At 34.4% G+C, this 23,576-nt stretch overlaps 1 protein-coding gene across 10 annotated transcripts; it reads right to left on the reverse strand.

Annotated features, from left to right (window-relative positions):
• Nucleotides 1-308: 308 nt before the first annotated feature.
• On the reverse strand, nt 309-23,115 carry LOC131847389 (cytoplasmic dynein 1 intermediate chain). Of its 10 annotated transcripts, none has more exons than XM_059196956.1 (16): nt 22,865-23,115; nt 21,591-21,721; nt 20,540-20,730; nt 19,511-19,638; nt 16,876-16,908; nt 14,857-14,877; nt 14,013-14,060; nt 8,589-8,726; nt 7,997-8,153; nt 7,373-7,627; nt 5,859-5,976; nt 4,910-5,141; nt 3,641-3,942; nt 2,743-2,868; nt 1,976-2,136; nt 309-1,162 (listed from the first exon to the last, which is right to left on the reverse strand). In XM_059196956.1, exons 2-16 carry the CDS (start codon nt 21,711-21,713, stop codon nt 1,159-1,161), a joined length of 2,037 nt encoding a protein of 678 aa, XP_059052939.1. In that variant the 5' UTR covers nt 21,714-21,721; nt 22,865-23,115; the 3' UTR covers nt 309-1,158. The 10 variants fall into 10 exon arrangements, with proteins under 10 accessions (XP_059052939.1, XP_059052937.1, XP_059052945.1 ...); XM_059196954.1 differs by having other exon boundaries at nt 8,589-8,759; XM_059196962.1 differs by lacking the exon at nt 16,876-16,908.
• Between the last annotated feature and the right edge of the window lie 461 nt (nt 23,116-23,576).

Consider the following 23,576-nt stretch of genomic DNA (forward strand, 5'->3'; position numbering starts at 1 on the left):
CTGTTCGTTTACATTCTAGCACTATAGAAATAAATAAAATACAAACGTTTGCTTCTTGCCCACTTCTGTTCTCCGACTCTAATGCTCACTTCAATTCCATATTTTATTTTTTTGACCAGATAGAACCATACTGGTCATTTCCAGTAATAGTATTTCTAACTGCAGGATTATAATGCAGTAATAACATTCATATAAGCGAACCCTACTTTTTTTTTATACTATGATGGTGGCAATTAAGCATACGGCCCATCTGATGGTAAACGGTTACCGTAGCCTATGAACGCCTGAAACACCAGGGGTATAACCTTAATATACCTTTCTTGAAAAACCCCATGCTGTAGTCTCGTGGGAAAACCTCGGCAGGAAGTTCATTCCACAATCTAAGTGTACGCGGGAGTACCTGTACCTACTAGAAATCTATGTTCAATAATGATAAGTAGGTAAACACTTACACTATATGTTCTCGAGAACCTTGTACGATGCAATTTCTATCAAGTAAAACATATATAAATATTTATTTATCTTTGTTCTTATTCTCGAGAACCTTGAAGATGGAATTTTAATTAAACATATAAATATTTATGCATCTTTCTTCTACATTGTATGTTCATATTTTACAGTGCAGTTAGTTGTTTATCTGAAAATATTTCTACTTTTTCCCAGCCCAGAATAATCTTAAGTCTCCTATTAACATTCTCATTGTTTAATTTGTGCTTAATTACCATTTCATTTTAATTTAAGAATTGTCAACAGCATTGCTTCACAGTTTATGACGAAAATCTATAAATTGATTAAATATTTACTATAATTTATCATTGACATAGATTGAAATTGTACCTACAAAAACAAGCACCTTGGCTTTTATAGCAATCAAATTAGGCTCAAATTGAAATTACATAAAATACATGTTAAATAGTATATTTGAATATGATGCAATCAAATTCAAATATTTATCTAAATTTCAAACAAAACCAAGTATCCATTTTATGGCATATCTTGAACCATAAGTGAAGTATGGGAAAAATTAAAGAAGACAAGTTTAGCCACATGTTTACGTCTAGATAAGTGTGGGTTATTTTACTCGATAATTCAGTGCGTGAGTATATAATTATTGTGTGGTTATTACAGTCGCCAGCCGCACCTAGCGTCCCAGGCCAGTTACCTGCAACATTAACAGTAAATTATTGTTAATATAACAAATTCAATTAATTCAACTACTTTAATTATCCTTAATAGTTTCTAATGCAGAGGGTATTATAAATAATTAAATGATGAAAGTGATAAATTAGCTGACCAGTTCTATATTATTTACTAGCTACTCGCCCTGGCTTCGCATGGGTGTAGATAGATATATCGTTTATTTCTTTGTTACCAATCATCATGTATTATATATATAAACCTTCCTCTTGAATAACTCTATTAAAAAATCCACTTCGAAATCAGTCGGGTAGTTTTAAAGATTTAAGCATACATAGGGACAGAGAGACAACGACCGCGACTTTGTTTTATACTATAATACTGACTACTAACTAGACAGTAAACATTATTTTAATTAACAGGGATTAACTGATGATTTATATACACCATACGTCTCACGTGCGATTAGGATTTAGCGCGGGAAAGTCAGTGCGCGCAATCGTGAAGTATTTACATTGTGCGTATTTGCATTGCATTGCACGCGCGGAAGTGTGAACACAAAAAATACTAAACTATTTTTTGTAATTAATCATTACAAAAAGACGGTGAACCATGTACGATTAAAGAACGCGGGAATGCGCGAGCTGCACGTCCTGTCTCGTTCTTTATCTACATTTACATGCACATTCTTTCCCGCGCGAAAGCCGGTTTGGGTGTAAGGGCAAGTAATGTATCACGTCAGGTCGACATCCACGCGATTTCCTCTGGAAACCATCTTGGACTAACGGACCAGATTTCATGATGGTGGTGATGGTGACGAGTTGGTCACCAGGGTTACCTGAGCGGGTTGCTGGCGAGCGAAGTGAGGCTGCCGAGCGAGGGCGGTCCGCTGGTGGCGAGGCTGAGGCGATCGGTCTCTTCATCAGCCTGGTTGTTCCTCAACTCCTGCAGCGTGTACACCAGCTTGCTCCACTCGTCGTGCCGCGGCTGTGCCACATGCTGTATACCGAAAGACGTACAGATTTAAATTTTTTTCCCTTAATAAAGCACCAAAAGAAACTAAAGCAGATCTTAAACCCTTTAAGACAATCTGAACTCTAGTATTTCCATATAATCTCAAAGATTTTGGAAAATAAAAAAAACTCTTAAAAAACGTTCAAGTATTATGTAAGCAGATTTATTACAATTATTAACCCCCCCCCCCCCCCAACCCCCTTGTCAGCAAAAGTAAGCAATGATCTTACCCCCTGCTTATGTAAACATTTCTCAATTAATGTATTGTTTTTTTAGCAAAGACAATGCGAGGGTTGCCATTCGTGTAAAAAAGCAAATAACTGGCTATGACGTAATCATCATTTAGACCCTACCCCCCATGCCATCCAAAATAAGCAAAGTAACTGGCAAGAATCTCAATGGAATTTCTTTGTTTCTTTTTCCAGCAAATTTCTTCACAATGAATATTTATATAGATGTCTATGTCTAACATTAAAAGAAAATCCTGTGCATGACCAACTATTGCCATGCACGCTCGTCATTCAAGTAATTCTTTAGAGTCTTTGCTAGCCATATATTGCTTTGCTAGTCAATATAAGTATTTGACAATACCTCTGCGAGGTCGTAGAGCCATATCTTGCCGGCGTCATCGCCAGCCGTGAGATGAGATCCTGAGGGTGACCACGACACGCGGTTAAAGGCCACACCAGCCTCCGCCTGCACCGACGCTATTGGCACCTGCGAATTTATTTACATTTTAATTAATTGCCCGACAACGAAGGGTTATCATTTTTAACTAATATCAAATGATAGTAAAACCCAGGACATAGTTTCATACTAAAAAAAACGAGTAAAAAAATAAAAACAAGTAACCCGATTTTTAGTATGAAACTAACAAGTATTGTACCATTTCACAATCCTGAAAAGTTCTAATGGCACTTGCCAAGTAATGCCAAGGTACTTTAGTACGTTTTTTTAAGGGTCCTCCCTCCCTCCTCCCTTAATTCTAGAAAACTTGGGGCAATTGTGTCATTATTTTTGACTGTGGTTCTAGAAATATTATTTTGGGTTATGGTTCCAAAGTTTAATTGAACAAAAATAATAAAAATTAACCACAATAACCGAAAAATGGTTACAGTTGACCAAATTTCTAGTTTTTTCTTAAATGCCCATAATTTTAAAATGGAATAGACTTTTTTTCGGATTTTTCTCATGATGGTTACAATCAATCCTATCACTCTGTTTCGGCTTGACGTTGAGTTTGGGACACCCTGTATATTAAGTATGTATTTACTAAAGAAAAGTATATATGTATTTATATATGTCTATTTATATCAGATTGTCTAAGAATATCCTTAACTATAACAAAAAGCTGACAATAGCCCAAACAATCCAATAAATAAAAAAAATCAGTTGTCTAGTAACCATAACAAAAAGCTCTGCTTAACTCGGGACTAGATGATGCTGTGTGAATTGTCCTGAAATATTATAGCTACAGGGGTGTGCCGACCTCAGTGTCCCTATTGAGGTTCCAGAGATCCAGCCGGCCGGATGCGTCAGCCGCGGCGAAGAGCGCGGGGTGCGCGGGCGACCAGCGCACGTCGACGACGTAGTCGCCGCTGTCCTCGAACGAGTAGAGCGGCTTCGAGTCCTTGAGGGACCACAGCTTGACGCTCCAGTCCACGGAGCTGGTGAGGTACAGGTGCGCGAGGTCCACGCTCCCGGCGGCGGCGTGGCACGACACGCTCGTCACTGGACCAGCGTGGGCTTCCACAGCCTCGCCTACGCCCGCACGCTGCCCGTACAGGCAACCTGCATAAAAATATACTTAATATAAGCACTTTTGAATAGTTAAAAAAGTAATGATATTGAGAGGAAATATACAAGAAGACGTCTCACGGTTGACGGCTTCAGTAGTGCAGCGCCACCCCGCTTTCCTTATGATGGTCGATTCCCCGCACAGTGCAACATTTGTATTCATAAGTATAATTGTTTATATCGGTCTGTGTTTTTCCTATGTATATTATGTTTGAATTAAAAAATATATCACTTGTCTAGCTCATAACACAAGCTCAGTATAACTTGGAATTAGATAGTGCTATGTGAATTGTCCACGAATATAATAATTATTATCACAGAATACATTAAAAGAGCACAAGTTTTATCACTAGTTAATTTTGAATGGTGGGAAAAGAAAATTTGTATTAGGGACCTATAGGCCCCATAATAAACAATGCTGGTACATTGTCATTGGTACATCAGATAAGATTGTCAATGTGATTTTCCCTGAAAACTATTGTAGTTAATAACTGATAAATTCGTCATGATGGGCTGATTAACCTATCTTTATTTCATTATCATCCTACCCTTCTATGCTGGAGGCATACACTATCAGTGTAGACAAAAATAGTTCCATTATCGTTAATAAAAAAGTGGTTATTAGATGAATAGAAATTATACATAAAATAAGGTCACTATACAGATAAAGTTACATGCAAAACCTTTTCAAAGCTATTTTTAGCTATTTTAAGAAGAAATCAGGCCCAAGTCGAGTTCGACTCCGCATTATTTACTAAGGTACTGATAAATAATTAACTATGGACACAGGTATATGCAATAATTTTATTTATTTATTTATTAAATCTTTTATGCACAAATACACAAATATAGATGCATATGGCGGACTTAACACTATGAGGTATATGCAATAATATCAAACTTATAGATACCCTTTTATGCGAAGTCATTGAAAAGCGAACGAAACATGAAAAGATCGTACCAGTATAAACGTTTCCATCCTCGCTGCCCAGCACGAAGTTGTTGACGTCGCCGTGCGGGAAGCCCATGGAGGTGACTGCGACGGCCTTGCTCTGGCGATGTTGCAGGTCGAGCGTCTCCTGCGGCTGCGACAGCATGTCCAGCGACCACGAGCACATGCGCCCGTCCGTCGACACCGAGATCAGGTTGTGGGCGTTCTGGCTGCCCACCACCGACAGGCAGTACACGGGGTGCTGTAACAAATCAGACATGTATTTGTACTTTCCTACAGGATCTTGGATTATAAATATAATGAAATTAACTTTTTTTAAAGGTGCAATAGAGTTTTGTATAAATAAATAAATATTTATAGCACCTTTAAAAAAAAGTACGAAACAAAACAATATACACAGTATGTAGGTATAAAAGGCGTCTAATCGTATGTACAGGTGGTGGATGGCACAAGATGGAATGAATAAACATAAATAATAATAGTAACATATCATATATATATATACATATAATATAAATATACAATAATATAAAATTAAAGAAATATCTGTACATGGTAACAATGCAATATGCATCGATTGATCCCCCGTCCAATTCAAACGGGGATCGAAATTACGACGGCCTGAGTGGAGGTTCGAACCCCTAGTGGTGCCCTCAGACTAAAGTCGTATCCGTCAGGCAGGAGTTGGCCTTCAGCCGCTCCATAAGTCCTTCCGCGGGTTTGGAGTGCCATCTGCACTCGCCCCCTAACGTCCGGTGAAGCTGTAAAGGCCAGCTGCGGCCAACAGCATTAGAGTAGTTCGAAAAAAAACACATCCTGTTTCAGGTTCCACGTAGCAACATAAATTTAAAAAATGTAGGTATTCATAAGTACTACACTTACATGCACGTTTGACGTATTTATATGTCTCCCTCGGTTAACAGGTTAAGGGTGACATTTGAAGATATTGATAACTTACCGTATGCGCCAATGAAGAGAGTGGCGTGCGTTGCACGGGCGTACGTTTCTGTATACGATTGTCCCATAGTACGATCTGACCGGAGTAAGTACCGCCCAGGATTAGATTCGGGTGGAACCTGTCGTGTGGAAAATATAATACAAATTATACATATACAAAACATACATACATATACAATTACAATTACATATATGGAATCGATCCACAACGCGAGCTTCAAAGCGTTCGTGGCCCTGGTCCCCACCAATATGCTGCCCACCTTCATGAAGGAGGACTACTGGCCGAAGGGGGTGGTCTATCGGCGCTACCGTGGCAGATTGCCGTCGTCAGTGCCGTGACCATAGAGACAATTTTATTTTTCATATTTTATTATTATTTCTTATGTATGTTAGTCTATAAGGTATTTATAATATGGGCCATGTAGTCTGAATTAAATAAATAAATATACATGATATGTATGTATGTTTTCATTAACACCATGTAAGAGTATCTATATACTTCTACTACTCAATAAATATTTCTATGCATCATATAAGCAGATGTTATGACGGTCTTCACTTCACAACATCTTATTCTGGACCAAAAATCCTTCACAAATAAACCTATTATTAATATTGTATGTCATGATTATATAGCACTAATAACCAAATGACAATAGTCCACTTAGAGCTGAATTAAGCAGACTTTGAATTTGGCATATAACCTAAAGAAGAACAATACATATAATAATAAAATTAGTTCCCACTGGCATCAATAATTGACTAAATCACTTGAAAAATAATAATGATGATGATATTGAACTGAATATATACTAACTATGCCCCAAATGTGAATAAAGTCCTTAAAAATCTAATTGAATAACAATTTTTAACTAACTTTTTAAAATAACTTATATTTTTAAATATATATATTTATATAAAACATGTTATAATAGTTTTCATCCTTCTATAATAAAAGTTCATGTAATGGGAAGGAACTGGCTTCTGTCATACGGCTAATGCTAGTTCAGAAGTCAGGTAAATACGAAACGCATTGATATTGTCTAGAAAGTGTACTTATTGTATAAATAATATTGTAATGATCCTTCTGAATTAAATAAACAATTTTTGTTAAATACAATACAATTATACAAACATATTCACAAACTTTTACACTTAAACTTTTACTTGCTGCAGCTTTTGGACGCTAAAATCTTGGAAAATGTATTCTATGTTCTAACATATGATAGATGGATGCCTGTTTAATCTTTCACGCAAAAACTACTGAACGGATTTTAATTAAACTTTGCAGCTTATACATCAGAATAACATATAGGCTGTAAATTTCACCTAGAGACTCGATAGAGCCTGTGTTACTAGACTACAGACATAAATACATTTTTCAATTTTGTAAATATATACAATCATACTCATGAACACAAATGTTTGCACCGTGCGAGGAATCGAACCCGCGATTATAGGAAGTCAAGCATTGTGCCAGCTAGACCACGGAGGTCATCAAAAAAACTTGTTTACCTGGCGAACGTGGCGCTCATGACAGGCGACTGGCAGTGGAAGATGTCCTCCGGGGTGGTCTTCTTGAACTTGGTGTTCCAGACGAGGCAGACGCCGTCGGGGTCGTGGGGCGCGTCGTCGCTGTTGTGGTAGGCGGCCAGCAGCAGCTCGGGGTGCGCGGACGACCAGTCCAGGCACGTCACGCAGCGTCCGCGCGACCATCGCTCGTCCCAGAATGTGCGCACCAGCGACAGGCGACCGTCCGTCTTGTCGTCGCTAACATACATACATAGAACTAAAATATCTTCATTCAAATACAAATTCAAAAAGCATTTATTAATGTAGGGTAATTTAGCCGCATATGAACGTAATTTTTTTTATATTACAATTTTTCCCTAACGTCCAGTTCAGTATATAGGTCCTGATGATCTTTTGCTAGCAATGTAGCATGGCAGTCGACCTCCACGCAGTGCCCTCTGGAAAAAATCGTGAAATTCTTGGCAAATTTGTCACGATGGGCTAATTGACCTGACCTCATGCTCATTTTATCATCCTCCACTGGTGCCCCTCCAGTGTAAAGCGTTAGCGCAGGCGGCTGCACAATTCCATTATCATCCATAAAAAAAAATATTGCGTACAACTTACAGTGCGTTCTCATTGTCGCCGCCGCCGGTGTAGTCGGTGTAGATGTCCACGGACTCGGCGAGCGCGCGTTCGATGACGCGGCCGGCGCGGCTCATGAACCTTTGGAACTCCGAAGACAGTAGAATCGTCTGCTTCTCATCCGCGCTCAGCTCGCGAACTATACATAGTAATATATAAAAATAAGTGGATCTAGAAACAGTAAAAGACAGATGAAGAGAGAGAGAGAGAAAGAGAGAGAAAGAGAGAGAGAGAGAGAGAGAGTAATGGTAAAAGGTAGTAATAGTAAGAGTGAAAGAGATTAAACTAAATTAGTTGTTTTTTAGGTGATGTATACATTTTTTTTTAATCGACGGCTACTGTGGCTGGCGCTTTAGCATACCACCTTCCGATGGTTGCGGGTTCGATTCCTCCATGATACAAACATTTGTAATTCATAAGTCTGACTTTTAGTATTGGTCTGGGTGTTTGCTATGTATATTAGAAATCTATGTATTTATATCTGTTGTCAACAAGGCCGTCAAGTACAGCAATACTTTATTATTTAGTCTGTATGAAGCGTAAGTTATTATTTCTCGTAAGAGAGATAACATACCTTTCTTCTCCTTCTCCTCCTCCTTCTTCTCCTGCGGTGCAGCGGTGACAGCCGGCTGCACCTCCTTGACGGTGGGCAGTCCGTGCGGCAGGATGCCCGGCGGCAGTTTCCCATGGAAGGCGGCCTCCTCGTCGTCACCTTGCCGAGCGGCGTCGCCGTCGAATGTAAGCACTGGACGGTGAATAAGAATGGCCCTTGCCGGGGACGCCGGGTATGACGGGGACGGGTGTGTGCCATGCGGTGTACGGCGGACTTCCTATCTTTACACTTATACTATTTGTTACCGACTATCCTACTATCTTTTACAGCTCGCTGTATTCCGACCTTAGGGGGAAACTGCTGGAGGGGATACGTCGCGGTGAAGGCGAAGAAGAAGGTCCGGTGTACTACCCGGACTTGGTGTCAACGGAGGAGAATTTTAGCGAGCGACGGAGCGATTACGAAAGAACTGACGGTGATACGCGTTCAAGAAGGAAGGATGCTGCTGAAGATGGAGTGCTGCCCGGCACCGAAGCTGTCAGTGTTTCGTCCGCTGTCCTAGAAGGGGGAGAAAGCGACAGAAGGGACAGGAGTGGAAACAATTTGTAGGGGTCAAGAGAATGCGTGCTTTTCAGCGCGCATTCCCCGTAGATTCGACCAGTATAACCGAGAGGTTGGAATGGCCATGGGTTGGTGGAGGGTTATCCTTTACAGCCGGACTTGGTGTCTTCGGAGGAGAATTTAAGAGGCTGCGGGAGTTCGCGCATCAGTGGCACCGGAGGCGGAGTGAGTACGAGCGGACTGATAGGACGAGGTGGTACGAGTTCACGAAGAGAGGATGCTGCTGAAGGAGTGCTGCCCGGCACCGAAGCTGTGAATGTTTCGTCCCATAAGGGGGAGAGTGCGACAGAAGGGACAGGAGTAGAAATAGTTTGTAGGGGTCAAGAGATAGTGTGTTATTCAGCGCGCATTCCCAGTAGATTCGACTAGTATAACCAAAAGGTTGGAATGCCCATGGGTTGGAGGGTTGTATCCTTTACAGTTTCATCAACGTTTCGTCCGCTGCCCCAGAAGGGGGAGAGTGCGATAGAAGGGACATAAGTAGAGATATTTTGTAGGGGTCAAGAAAATGCGTGCTTTTCCCGTGATTCGGCCAGAATAACCGCGAGGTTGGTATGGCCATGGGTTGGTGGAAGGTTTATTCTTTACAGCTTCAACGGTTGAAATTGAGGGCTGGTGCTGACGGCACTCCAAATCCGTGCAAGGATTTATGGATTGAAGACCAACTTCTATATGACGGATCCTGCGGAAAGATTTCTGAAGGACTACTCCTGCCTGACGGTTATTTTAATCTGAGAGTACCATTAGCAAATTGGAAGTGAATTTGTAAATGGCAAGTTTAACTTAAAATTGATATATATTATTATAAGATAAAATAGTTCTTATTCATCAAAGCATTGAAAATTAAACAAAAACATTTTGATGTTTTTGATTGAAACAAAAGGGTAGTTTTTATTGAATTATACATTTCTCCTTTTATTTAATACTTTGTCTTACGCGACAATGAATGGTTTTAACTGGATATGTTTTATATTTATGTTTGCATGCGTGTGTGTTATTTGAACCTACATTGTCGCGTGAACTATAGAAAAACTACGTTCTGCTTATGTCTTAGCCGCTTAAAGCCAATGTGAAGATCAGCCAAGTGAGGAAGACATTTTGCCCATTAAAAGAAGGCGAGTTACATTTTTGATATGATTCCATGAAGTTATTTTGCATTAAAAACAATTTTAATAACGTATATCTCTTCTACAAATAATTGCATTAACAGTAACGTCTTTTACAAGTATTTATCCTTTCACTTTGTATTACGCGACTTATAACTTCATATTTTTGAAACCATTTTGCATTAAAAACAATTTTAATAACGGTGTGTTATGTTATGTTATGGTATGTTTATGGTGGTACACGCACTACACTATAGAACTAATATTATACTACCATGAAATGATGTTGAATAACATGTAAGCTATGTCGAACAAACCTAGTAAATAATAAATCAAGTATTAAAGTACGTTTATAGGTTTTTTTTTGCCATCGAATTATATAAATGGCAATCCAAATCCGTGGATGGGCTTATGGAGCGGTTGAAAGCCAACTCCTGCCGGACGGATACGATTTTAGTCTGAGAACACCGCTAGGTTTACGAACCTCAACTCAGATTTAGCCTGGTCACAGTATTGATCCATCGTCAGGTTGCTCGAATAAGACCAATACCGTTCGGCGTATTTGGTTGCCGCCAACTAGTAACCAAATGAGCCAGAACGTTAGACACATTCGGGCAACCTGACGACCAACCGACTGTGTGGGACCGGAATTATAAAACCGTATACGGCAAACTTTTTAGTTATACTGGTTAATTCTAAGTACAAATATTACAGATTTTTTAAATTATATTAAATATAAGAGTAATAGCTTACACGTTACCGACATAAAGTGTGTGAATGTAAAATTAATGAGTATCGGAGGTATTAGCACAAGACAAACTAAATTTGATTATGTTGAAGAATGAATAGACTGAAATATATAATCTGTCAACAACTATACATATAACAGTAGAACAAAATATTACTAAATTTTCTTCTATTTTAATAATTTATATAAAATTCTCGTGTCACAGTTTTCGTTCCCATACTCCTCCGAAACGGCTTGACCGATTCTCATGAAATTTTGTGAGCGTATTGAGTAGGTCTGAGAATTGGCCAACATCTATTTTTCATCCCCCTAAATTTTAGGGGTAGTCCACCCCTAATTTTTTTTTTATTTTAAGGCAAAACAACGTTTGCCGGGACAGCTAGTTAATTTATAAAATTAACTAATTAAATTATTAAATTGTCTTTTCCAAAACATTATTTACAGTACAATACCATATCCACATCCACAGTCACTTCGTTTTCCGTGGTATAATATCACCATAACTTTTCATCTCGAGAATGTCGTAACAAGTTGGACAACTAAGCCGAAATATTCGATACACTTATGCAAGAGATGAAAACCTCGATATATAATACTATACCAAACCATCTGGCCATCGTGGTACGTGTACCTAATATTTTACTTTCTAGAGTAGACAATGAGAGCCGTGTTTTGCGGTGTGGCTAGTGTTATTGATAATAATGATGAAAGTTATATTTTAATTTTCAGGTTATTGACAGATTATATTTTCAGGTTTTGTTTCTGAAAAGCGAAGGTATTACGTGTTATGTACGAGAGTGTAATTACAGTAATTTGACACTACAATTAACTACTTGTTTTAGTAAGCATCAGTAGTTTCAAACCATGCTGATTTAGTATCAATAGTATATAAATAATGTAGGACATACGATTTCCTAGTATAACTGGTATTTTATAAGATTTTCCTAAATATGTAGAATACGATTTAGAATCTTTCGAATTAGGACTTTTTAGGACCATAGTTTATACTTTTTTATTACATTTAAAATTTAAAAAAAGTAATATATAAAAATAAGATATACTGTTATTGAAATGTGTCTAAAATAAACGATCTGGCTTACATTTGGCAGTATTAAATATTACATACACTGTTAAACCTGATTTAGGCAAATGTCAAGTTACATATTTAAGATGGGACATTATTAGATATGCTGAATAATTTAAGCTATTTGAAAAAAAAAAGATGAAATAAAATATTAGCTATTAGTTATGACTACTGATAATTTAATTTACTTGTAATTTTATATTTTCTGTATTATTATTGTAATAATAAATACATATATACAAATAATTATATTTATAAAAGAAAAATATTTGCTCATGGGTTATAATTAGTTGAATGTCATAATTGAAGGACATGAATATTAACGTGGTTTTTAAAAATGGCAACATTATGTTACATTCCAATATTTAAACGAATTATCAGTTGCATGCCACGAACACAATCCAATAGTACCATAGACTAGCAATATCAGTTTATAATTTTGCTAGCTACGCGCCTCGGCTTCGCACGGGTGTACATGTATTATCTATATAAACCTTCCTCTTGAATTAATCTATCTATTAAAAAAAACGCTACAAAATCCGTTGCGAGTTTTAAAGATTGAAGCATACATAGGGACGGATAAACAGCGACAGCAACTTTGTTTTATACTATGTAATGGTACCAATACTTCTACGATTGTCTACTAGTTTTTTTTATAACGATAATATATAAAATACATCTGAGCTGCATCGTTTGCTACAAGGTTTATTTTTATTCCTACCATTTTATTTATAACATCAAACGTCTAATAAACTTTATTCAGATGTTTAATTGCTTTGTGCATTTCAGTTGACATATATTTTTAATCTCAAAGAAAAAAACAAAACACTGCTATTATAAAAATGTCAGATGTGTTGTTTTTTATTAATAGGACAGTTAAGGTAAAAACACCGGATCCTACAAGGTTTTCACACATTCTAGATTAAAACAAAAACTATGAAATCTATTGAAATCATGCACATGACATACGTTTTTTTATACCACGTTTCATGTTTACCTTCTATATTAAGCAGCATGTATAAAAAAGCAAATTACTGTAATCATAATCTCATATAATCATCACCAGCCTGTTGTAATTAGTATAGAAAAAAAAAACAAAAATAGTTGAGACCATTTTTGGTGAAATTACAAAAAACTGGTACATGTATACATGTATGGTAATACTCTAATATACACACAAGCAAAACCTACAAGAAATCTAGGCTATTATGCCTGTACTGATTAATTATAACTATTACATTTGCTTCTAAAAAAAAAACAAATAAATCACACAAAAAAAATGACAGGCAACATTAAGATCTCGTTATGAAGCATTAACTTTAAAGTGACAGAAAGCTTTAATAAAAAATAAAAAAAAAATCAAAAATAGAATCAAAACTTCCCGAGCTCTCCACTAGAGAGATTATGTCTCATATTATATAATATAAATATACTCATAAAATATACTGATTTCAATTAACTACGGCGGAATGATGACATTTAGTCATGCGTACACAAATTTCTGTCACATGCATAAATATATCACAATTAATAAATAAATAAAATATCCTCACTAGCTCACAAGACAATTTTCAGAATAAATAAAAAAAAATTGAACTCGCTCGCTAGATAACAGACATATACAGGTGGATTCAAAATTAAAAACATAATAATAAATTCTTATATATATATATATATATTATATATTACATAACCTGTATAGTCTACTACAGTCGGATGTGCTCGAGTTAAATGTATTTGTTAGCTTTATATAGATATATTAGCGTTACATATATATGTATATATAGGTCAGTTACAAAACAAAACATGCTTAGTGACAGTGGCGGAGGCTACCAAGGGCGGTTTAGTTTAATGATTGTCCAAAATGTTTCGGAATTGAAACCTACCTGTGAACTCGTCCTCCCACTCTAAACCCGGGTTTAGATTGTACTCATCTTGAAAAAGGGAGGAAAACAAAAACAATGTCAGTATCTTTCGACCATTATAATATTATATATTAAAAAAATATATTCAAAGTCTATACATAGATCAGCATATCCATAGTGCTTTTATAATTTACAGCATGACCTATCGTGGTCAGGTCATTCAAACTTCAGAATTGATACTCAGAATTAACTGGCATTTTAATTCAAGGCTCTATATTAAGTAATAATAAGGTATATAATAGAATACTAAATTTTACACACAAACGTTATTTACTTGCATATCAAGTCTGCACAATTTGAAGTGACACCCGACCATGTGTTAAGACCTGTGCAGTGTTTGTTAGTAGAATCGGATAGGTAAGTCAGCGTGAGATGATATAGCGACCCCATACCACCACCATAATGAATAAACACATAACTATTAATATATTCAAACATTTCTATATCTTGCGGCCGTGTATTGTATAACTGAACCACGTGGAGAACTCTGGAAGGCCACAGTTTAACATAACAGGGTATATATATCAAACGATGTAATGTCACTCATCCCATATATTCCAGATTCCTTGATAACGAGTATTGATAAGTTGTTAATGTTACTTCTCACTGGCACAGTCTGTTTATCAAGTAATCTGACAGACTCCGTCCGATCGAGACCGTGTTAGTATACTAAAAGCGTGATAGTAAGGTAATATTTACAGGTTCCAGAGATTGGAAAAAAAACAACCGACACCGCGTTACTTGTTTATATTAAAGGCAATGTTATGGGATACGACAGAAAGCGTCGGGAGGAATAATGACTTACCGTAGTAGTCGGTTGCGTGTGCTAGAAAAGGACAAAAAAATAAAAACAAACTGTCAGTCAACATTATGTGAAATTGTTTAATATATTTTGTACATTGTTTTAAGATTCATTTATTGCACAGCGATTATACATTTAATTAGTTAATTAATTCTGGTACAATTTTTTGTTGTTACAATTTTATACTTTTTTAACCAACTTTCACTTTTGTCTATTTAAATTTTAAGCTAATAACACTATCTAATATATAATAATTTTATAGCAGAGTAAGTAACTGTTTCAACATGTTAATAGTATCAATAAATTCTACGCATTCATCTTTCTAAGAGTTATCATCTCCTATTGCAATAATACAATTTAATTAACGACAAAACATTTGACTTCAATCCTATCACAAAAACTTCAAGGCGGGTAGGAAAACTCATGCAATTCTATATTGAAACCTATTACCAAACAACAAGATCCAATTATACTTGAAGCGAATTGGCAATTGAGTCATTTTCTATCTATATAGCTTGTGAAAGTTGGAAAAAAAAGTAAATTTTATCAAAATCGGCATAAATCAAGTGCAAAACGGCCCCCGCAGAATCAAAACAGTATAACTGTTTTTTTTTATATATGTATATGTATATATACAAACATGTATAAACGTAATGATATTGACAATGATATATATTTTGTTATTCGATTAATTTATTCATCGCATGCATTTTATTTCGTATGTGAATTAATGAAACATGCACTGACAAATTAAATTTTCAATCTTGATTCAACCAATAAATGATTGGTAGGTAAACTGAAAATTATAACGTGCAATATTAGGAATGTGGGACGATTGCAATAATTGAATAAAATCATACATGCCATATTCTTATATTTCTTTTATACTTATTATCACTTCCGGATTTTCGAGAGTAGTGGGGCACAAAATGGCGGTCAATGAACAGTTACTCCGACAAAAAGGCATTGTGCGAGCAGCCCGCGAACGGAACGGACGAGTCGTGTGCGTGTGTTTAATACATTATTAAATTTAAAATTAAAAAATCTTTATTCATGTAGGTCTATTATAGACTCTTATGTGACAAATCTACCATCAGTTCGGAATGATTTCGACATGAGAAGAATTGACAGGAAACTCAGCTCGTATTCTTTTCAATTTAGGTACTGTAAAAGTGGTATACAAGGTTCATTACCGTATACATAGATGCTATTTATTGATTATAGTCAAACAAATAAATCATTTACACAACGCCCTCTATTATTTTATTATTAAATCAACTACCAACAATAGATGGCGTATTTAAAATTAAAATGAAATAACTGTTATTGTACAAGCTCTTTCGAAAAAAAAATAAGAGCTGAGTTTCTTATCCGTCCTTCTTGGCTCGAAAGCACTTCGAAGTGACGATGGATTTGACATATCATAAGAGTCTGTAATAGACCTATATGAATAAAGACTTTCTGATTTGATTTTGATGATTTTGAAGTTTCCGAGTTCTAGCTCGAATAAGAACATTTTCTGAGGTAATCTAATGAGTTAATTAAAAGACAAAAGTATATAAATTATTAGAATAATCCAATTATTGCAATGATCCCTGATGTATGACCATTCTATTTTTTTATATTTATAAAACACGTCAGTATATGTAACACATATATTATTTAAATAAATATGTTTATTGAAATAAACTTAAGTTAATTTTTAACAAATTTTTTTTTATTGTTTTTTAAATACCATCTGTTTATAATTATGTTTAGTATTAATAACATATTATTATTAATATAAAAAAATATATATTAAATAATTTTAAATTATTATAGACTGTTAGAGTGGACATACATCATGAAAAATATTGTCTTGAATTAAATTAACTAATTATTAATTTAAATGGCAAAGACAATATTTTTCATTGTGATTACAGGCATAGAAAACTGTTATATGCTGTACTGAAAAAAAAAACATTGAATCACCATGTTTGTGACTAAACGATTTTATAGTAATGTTAATAAGGTTGAGATTACCTTTGCGCGGCCGCCACCAGTCCTCCATGTATCCTGCAAGCGGTGATGCATTGGAAGAGCAGCCTTTTTTTATGGTAGCACAAACACAAACATTGCACCAAAGACTCAAACAGTATTTACTTTTGTATTATCAATGTATTAACTTATACCATGGAATTGTCTCAAGTAATTTTTTCAACAAGAAACTTCTAACAACTGAAGTTAAAGAAAATACCAATATTAGGCTATTATAAATAAGTAACAACGCACCGATTCGGTTAGTTGTTGGGTTTGAATTCCGGAATGTAATATTTTTTAATTAGCTTAAAAATTCACTATCATGAAATTCAAGAATTATTTCCTATGCCTATAATAAATACAGAAGAAATCAGGCTATACTCTTCTACAAAAATGAAACTAAAGTACAATATAGTTTCTTTTGTATTCCTTATGACATATAAAATTCATGAATATCATGTTTGTGAATATTTACTTTCCGAATAAGATGATTATTTGTGATAAATCTCATTGAACAGTGGAGTTTTCACTCCATTAAAATCGATTCTGTATATTTGTGTAATTTTTATGCCCATATAAAACTGATGTTTATTTCAAAATCATAAATTTCATTCCTATTATATTTTTTTAATATAGATACCAAACAATTACAGACAGACAGACAAGACGAGATAAACGGCACAGGGCAAGCCATGGAGAAATAAAATTTTGCCGATTTCATATCTGTTTCCCAAATTCCTACAAAATAAAAAAGGAAAATATCTTGTTTATGATACAGATACAGGGTTAGTCGAAAAATGTCACCATTTTTAGAATTATTAAGTTAGAGTTTGAGAAACAGATAATTTAAAATAAAAATTGGATGGAAAAGTAAATACTGTTGTAATGACTACAGATGTCGTTGGTTCGAAATCACAACATTTGCAAATATATTTGGACTACAATTTTATCTGTGACTTCATCTGGGTAAGAATTTTTTTTTTGACTGAGTTAAAAATTAGACTATATCCATCTCCCTCTGAAATGCTGCGTGTATACGATTATAGAATTGCTATCGATATAGCTAGAGCATTTTTTCTAATTGATATAAACCTATGCGTAATTTTATGTATTGTTCTATTGAGTCATTTTGCTGAAGATTAATAATATGATTACATTAATTAATGTTTGTTTTATTGATATTTACTAAAAAGTTTCTCAAATTTCTGACGGGAGTTGGATATCGGGTTCCACTCAGACGAAGTCACGGTATATGGTTATGTTAGAAACAAATTCTACTGTGGTCTAGAAATTAAATTCAAATTAATTTGACATTATTGCAGTTATTTGCAATACAAATGTAGTACATGATTAATTGCTATTAAAGTTGTTTTTAATCTTTAGAATGGCGATAGGTCCTTCTGTAGCGCTAACGTTCGTGTCGTAATGTTTTAAAAATATAAGCCACATATTAATTGTGACCATAGACAAATTATATTTTACTATTATTTCATCTGTATGTTAGTCTATAAAGTATTTATAATAGGGGCCGTGTAGCCTAATTAAATTGAATAAATCCAAGAAATACTTTTCATAATTAACACAATTAATGTGATATTTAGTTATTTTAGTTGGTATAAAATACAGATATACTTGCAAATGATGTTGTTAAAACCCACACCCAGACATCACAGTTAAACAATTAATAAAATATTAGGGTTGACACATGTACAAATTCTCAAATTGTTAAAAAAAAGGTGACAAACGAAAATGTGATTATCTAAGTTAGAAAAGGCTGGAAAATAGTTAGATAATAACATTTTCATGGTCTAATGTCTAATTTAAGCTGTACGGAACATTATAATGTTTAAAATTAAAATCAGTATTAGAGATGCTGAGCAATAGCCGAGTTTGTAACTAGGAATACATGTTAAAAAAACCTTTGTATAAATATATAACTCTGTAACTGTACCATTGTTGGCAATAGATTTATTATAATTGCTATTTTGAGAATTTGTATGAATACAAGATGCCTTTGAAAAGGTTGCAAGATAATTAGAACCTATTAATCAATTATAGACATTAAAATTTTAATTACTCGACTATGAATCTTGCACAAATCTATAAGGCTTCTTATATATTTTGTATTAATTAGTCATACATTAAATATGAACACATAGTACAAAAATAATGGGCAACTTTATGGACATTATCATGGAATTTTGACAATCAACAGAAAACACCATGCTCTGTATATTCAAGTTTTATTCCAATGACAATGTTGGCCGCCTTTCACTAATTATCAGTGATCAGTACCAGTAATATTTATTGATCCAATTAACATCAATGTAATTTAATTTCCAATAAATAAAAAATGATTATTCTTTATGCTTTCGCATTAAATACACATTATTAATATACCATAAACTTGATCCTGTTAAAACCCATTTAATTATATTAAAAAATAATAAATCTAACTTTATTCTTAAATAATAATGTATTACCCAAATTAATAAGTGAATGATTAATAATTATTTCAAAATGTAGTAATCTAAAAAATAGAGTAATCTCTTAAATATAAATTCCCATAAAATGCGAAGGGCCATAAGTTATATATGATTACATCATATACATCTAATTATATTGAATCATAACTTACCATCTCGCAACTCGGTGACGCCAGAAGTGGTAGTCTGTGTTTGCTTGGCGTATGTGACATTCTCTTTAGGTGGTATGTCAGTGGACTGAACCGACACCACTTGCAACTGGAGAGGCTTCTTGGGACCACTGTTCCGTGAATTAAAAAATACTATAATAAATGACCTGGATATGGTACAGCGCCATCTAGTTATAAAGTAAGTAGTTTCTGTACTATGGGTACTAAACTGATAGAAATTAAAGTTGGAAATTTCAATTAAAAAGGTATCTAATATATAAAATCAGTAGCTGTCCCAGAATACGTTGTTTTGCCTTAAAATAAAAAAAAAATTTAGAGGTGGACTACCCCTAACATTTAGGGGGATGAAAAATAGATGTTGGCCGATTCTTAGACCTACTCAATACGCTCCAAAATTTCATGAGAATCGGTCAAGCCGTTTCGGAGGACTATGGGAACGAAAACTGTGACACGATAATTTTATACATAAGATTGTGTCACAATGTAACAAAACTCCTCTGAAACAACTTGAACGATATTTCTGAAATGTTGTGTATTATATCTTCAGTAGGTTTGAGAAAATATCTAGAATAAACTTGTTTGTTCAATTGACTTTGATTGATAATATGGCACATCTTAAGAGATGTAAAATAAAGAAGACTTCAACAATCTGGCATAACCTTGAATATCTGAGGCTGGATTCTCAATGGGGAATCACCTCTCACGAGATTTTATAACAGTCAAGAAATCTGTGTATAGTCTGGAAGACTGATTGCATAATGTAAAAGAAAAAAAAGAAGTAGGTTTGAGAATAGAATGTAAACCATTTTTCACACCCCCAAGAAATGAGGATGGTCCACCTCCAAAACATCCTAAAGTCACATGAGTTGTCGGATCAGGCAATTTGCAAGCTGGCAGATGTCCTCTACCTCTTTTATGTTTGGTCAGTCCTTAACCTTTTTCTTTATTCAAAGATTTTACATACAAATGACTATTATATAGAACAAAAATTATAAAAATATCAACACTTACCCATGTACTGGTAAGCTTGATTTATCAGTATGCGGGAGACTAACGTCAGGTGAGGCGGTTTGCGGGGGCGTCAATGACGTCATAGACGAGAGCGAGGACAGTACATCCTTCACTGGCGCCACGCCCAAAGACGACAGCATCTCGTCCAGATCCCGGCGGCTGTCCAAGCTGGACGCCGTGGTTGCGCGTTGCTGGATATATTTTATTATTAGTTATTATTCACTACCTGCGTTCCTGGTTTCACCCGCGTGAAATTTATACCCTATATACAATATATGTTATTCTGATGTATAAGCTATATTACTGTAAAGTTTCATCAAAGTCAGTTCAGTAGTTTTTGCATGAAAGAGTAACAAACATCTATCCATATTCACAAACTTTCGCACTTATAATACTCCCCTCCGATCGAGCCCCCGTCAAATTAAAACGGGGATCGATATTACGACAGCCTGAGCCGAGGTTCGAACCCCCAGTGGTGCCTTCAGACTAAAGTCGTATCCGTCAGGCAGGAGTTGGCCTTCAGCCGCTCCATAAGTCCTTCCGCGGGTTTGGAGTGACATCTGCACTCGCGCCCTAAAGTCCAGTGAAGCTGTAAAGGCCAGCTGCGGCCAACAGCATTAGAGTAGTCCGAAAAAAAAATCTTATAATATTAATAAGATTTAGTAGTATCTAGGCTCATTTTAAAAACAGAACTTTACTATGGGATCAAGACAACTTATGAACATTACATTTTTATATTTTGAGCAAAATAATATATGTGAGACCAAGTTAAATTTTGTGTTTTTAGGTTTAGTGGTATCCTCAGCTAAATTTAAACTTTATTTATAAATTTTGACTATAGAGTCATACAAATGAAGGAGGTATGTTGTTCCTTGTGATTAAAGTAGTGGATTAAAAAATATTGCTTACACCATATTGCATTTATTTATAAATACTACCCATATTTTTGCTTTTGTTTGTTATATTCTATTTAAGTATCATGTTTCTTTTCATTTATATTTAAATCCATGCCTCTTTAAGTTTATATGTCATTAAAAATTTAATTTCTTACCAGTGCCTCTTCAGCATCTTTCTGTTCTTTCTCCCTGCGGCGACGGTCCTTCTCCTCACGGAGGGCTTGGAGTTTGGCCTTTTTACGTTCCAACTCCGCCTTCCTGTCAGACATGCTCGACATGGCTGCTTCTAAAAATAAAATAAAAAATTTACTAATATTTGTTCTAACTGGCTAATGAAGAAATGTTTTGTATTTTAAATTTATAGTTACTTTTGTAGACTCTTGTTTTGTTACTTCAATTCCTTCTTTCTATTCTGTTATGTCAGTAGTCTATATTAATATATATTTTTCTCAATTTACCTAGTCTTTTTCTTATTACTACATGAATAAACTACAACAATATTCATTCATTCATCTATACATATAAATAAAATTGGAGTGTCTGTTTGTAATATTGAAATAACCGTTTTTTACTATATGCACATCAACATAAATAGGGTACATACACCAAAATATCATTTTTTACCATTTTTGTATGTCTGTATGTTTGTACCGGCTAATCACTGAAATGGCTGGACCGATTTTGATGGGACCTTTTTTTATGGCAGGTAGCTGATACAATAAGAAGTAACTTAGGCTACTTTAATTTTAGAAAAATTCTATTCTTTTATTTTAGAAAAATAAAGTTAAATTCCATGCAGACGAAGTCGCAGGTACAGCTAGTTATATATATATTATATATTCAAATTTAGAAAACTGTTAAAAATTTAATATTCCATTTAAATAAACACATTAAAATATGTAAAAACATTTTGATTTCTTTATTTGAAGAAGTTGTAATATGGTTTTATTTATATAATAAACTACTATACAGCCTCTATTGCTGAATGTTTTAAAATATATTAATTTTTTTTCAGTGCACTATTTTGTTTCCAGCTTGCCCTTTGGCATAGGTCTTCCAGTATTATAGTTCTTTCTATTTTCGACATTATTTTACTCTGTTTTATAATTAATCTGTAATTTTATTAACAAAACAAATACCTACTGTTGAATTTTGACCAATCTTTTTTAAATTCGATTCATTAAAACTGCAATTTCATTTAGCTAATTTATAACAGAATAACTGTTAAGTACTAAAGGCACATTCTAAGTTTTTTAACTCTTTTGAGAAACCTTACAAACTATCATGTTTACATTTCTGTACTCATTCATATTAAATGTAGCTAACAGAAATGGATTCCAATCAGAAATCACTGATGTCACCTGTGTATGTATGATTCATCTACAACAATTGAAAAAGTCTAAACATAAAATTATTCAGTTATGCTTACCTTTCTTATAACCAGAAACACAATTAAATGATATCAATCATTTTACTATACAAAATATAGAGGCGATAGAACGTGGCAACAGCAAAATATTGTGCCGTAATGGGAATATTGGAATGACAGTATTATGTATTTACAACACTGTGTATCATTATATTTTACTTTTAAAAGGTCCGTCAATTAATCTTTATTTATAGAAGATTTAAGTTATTTTTTAACTAAATCGAAAATGATTATTGGAAATCGGTGAGAATATAATCTTAATAGTGATTGGACGAGTAGTTTTCTTTTTTACGGTAAAAACGGTATTTTTTAACCGAACATATAAATCCGGTTATAAATGGAATTTAAAAATTCTAAATTTAACAATAAAATAATTAAGTGAAATTCAAAAACTCAAAAATGGACTTGAAATCACTCTTTATTTATACAGTAACATTTTTAGACTTTAAATTTAAAACAACATTCTATTACAGCACCACTACGTAAAAATAGCACGTCGTCGCTGCTAATTCCAAATTTACAATGAAATAATAGTTTTCCTAATTTTTTATTATACGTAGCAACAAGAATCATCAAACTTTAAAATTTAAAATTTTGTTATCGTAAAAATAGTAAATTACCGTTTACGCACACCGCTAAGATATAAAATGAAATTGGCAACCCTCAATGTTGTGCCTTAAGTTTTTGTTCTCATTTACAACCGAAATTCTAA

Source organism: Achroia grisella, unplaced genomic scaffold (genome assembly GCF_030625045.1).
Source record: "Achroia grisella isolate CSIRO2021 unplaced genomic scaffold, CSIRO_AGI_Agris_v1 utg524, whole genome shotgun sequence".
Taxonomy (NCBI): domain Eukaryota; kingdom Metazoa; phylum Arthropoda; class Insecta; order Lepidoptera; family Pyralidae; genus Achroia; species Achroia grisella.

What these genes read in the sequence shown, in the direction of transcription:
- LOC131847389 (XM_059196954.1), bottom strand. Translation starts at nt 21,713, where the DNA reads ATGTCGAGCATGTCTGACAGGAAGGCGGAGTTGGAACGTAAAAAGGCC. An exon ending in ATGAGCGCCACGTTCGCCAG is followed by an intron (nt 5,977 to 7,372) that starts GTAAACAAGTTT and finishes TCCACACGACAG; the next exon opens with GTTCCACCCGAATCTAATCC. An exon ending in ACCTCAATAGGGACACTGAG is followed by an intron (nt 2,869 to 3,640) that starts GTCGGCACACCC and finishes ATAAATTCGCAG; the next exon opens with GTGCCAATAGCGTCGGTGCA.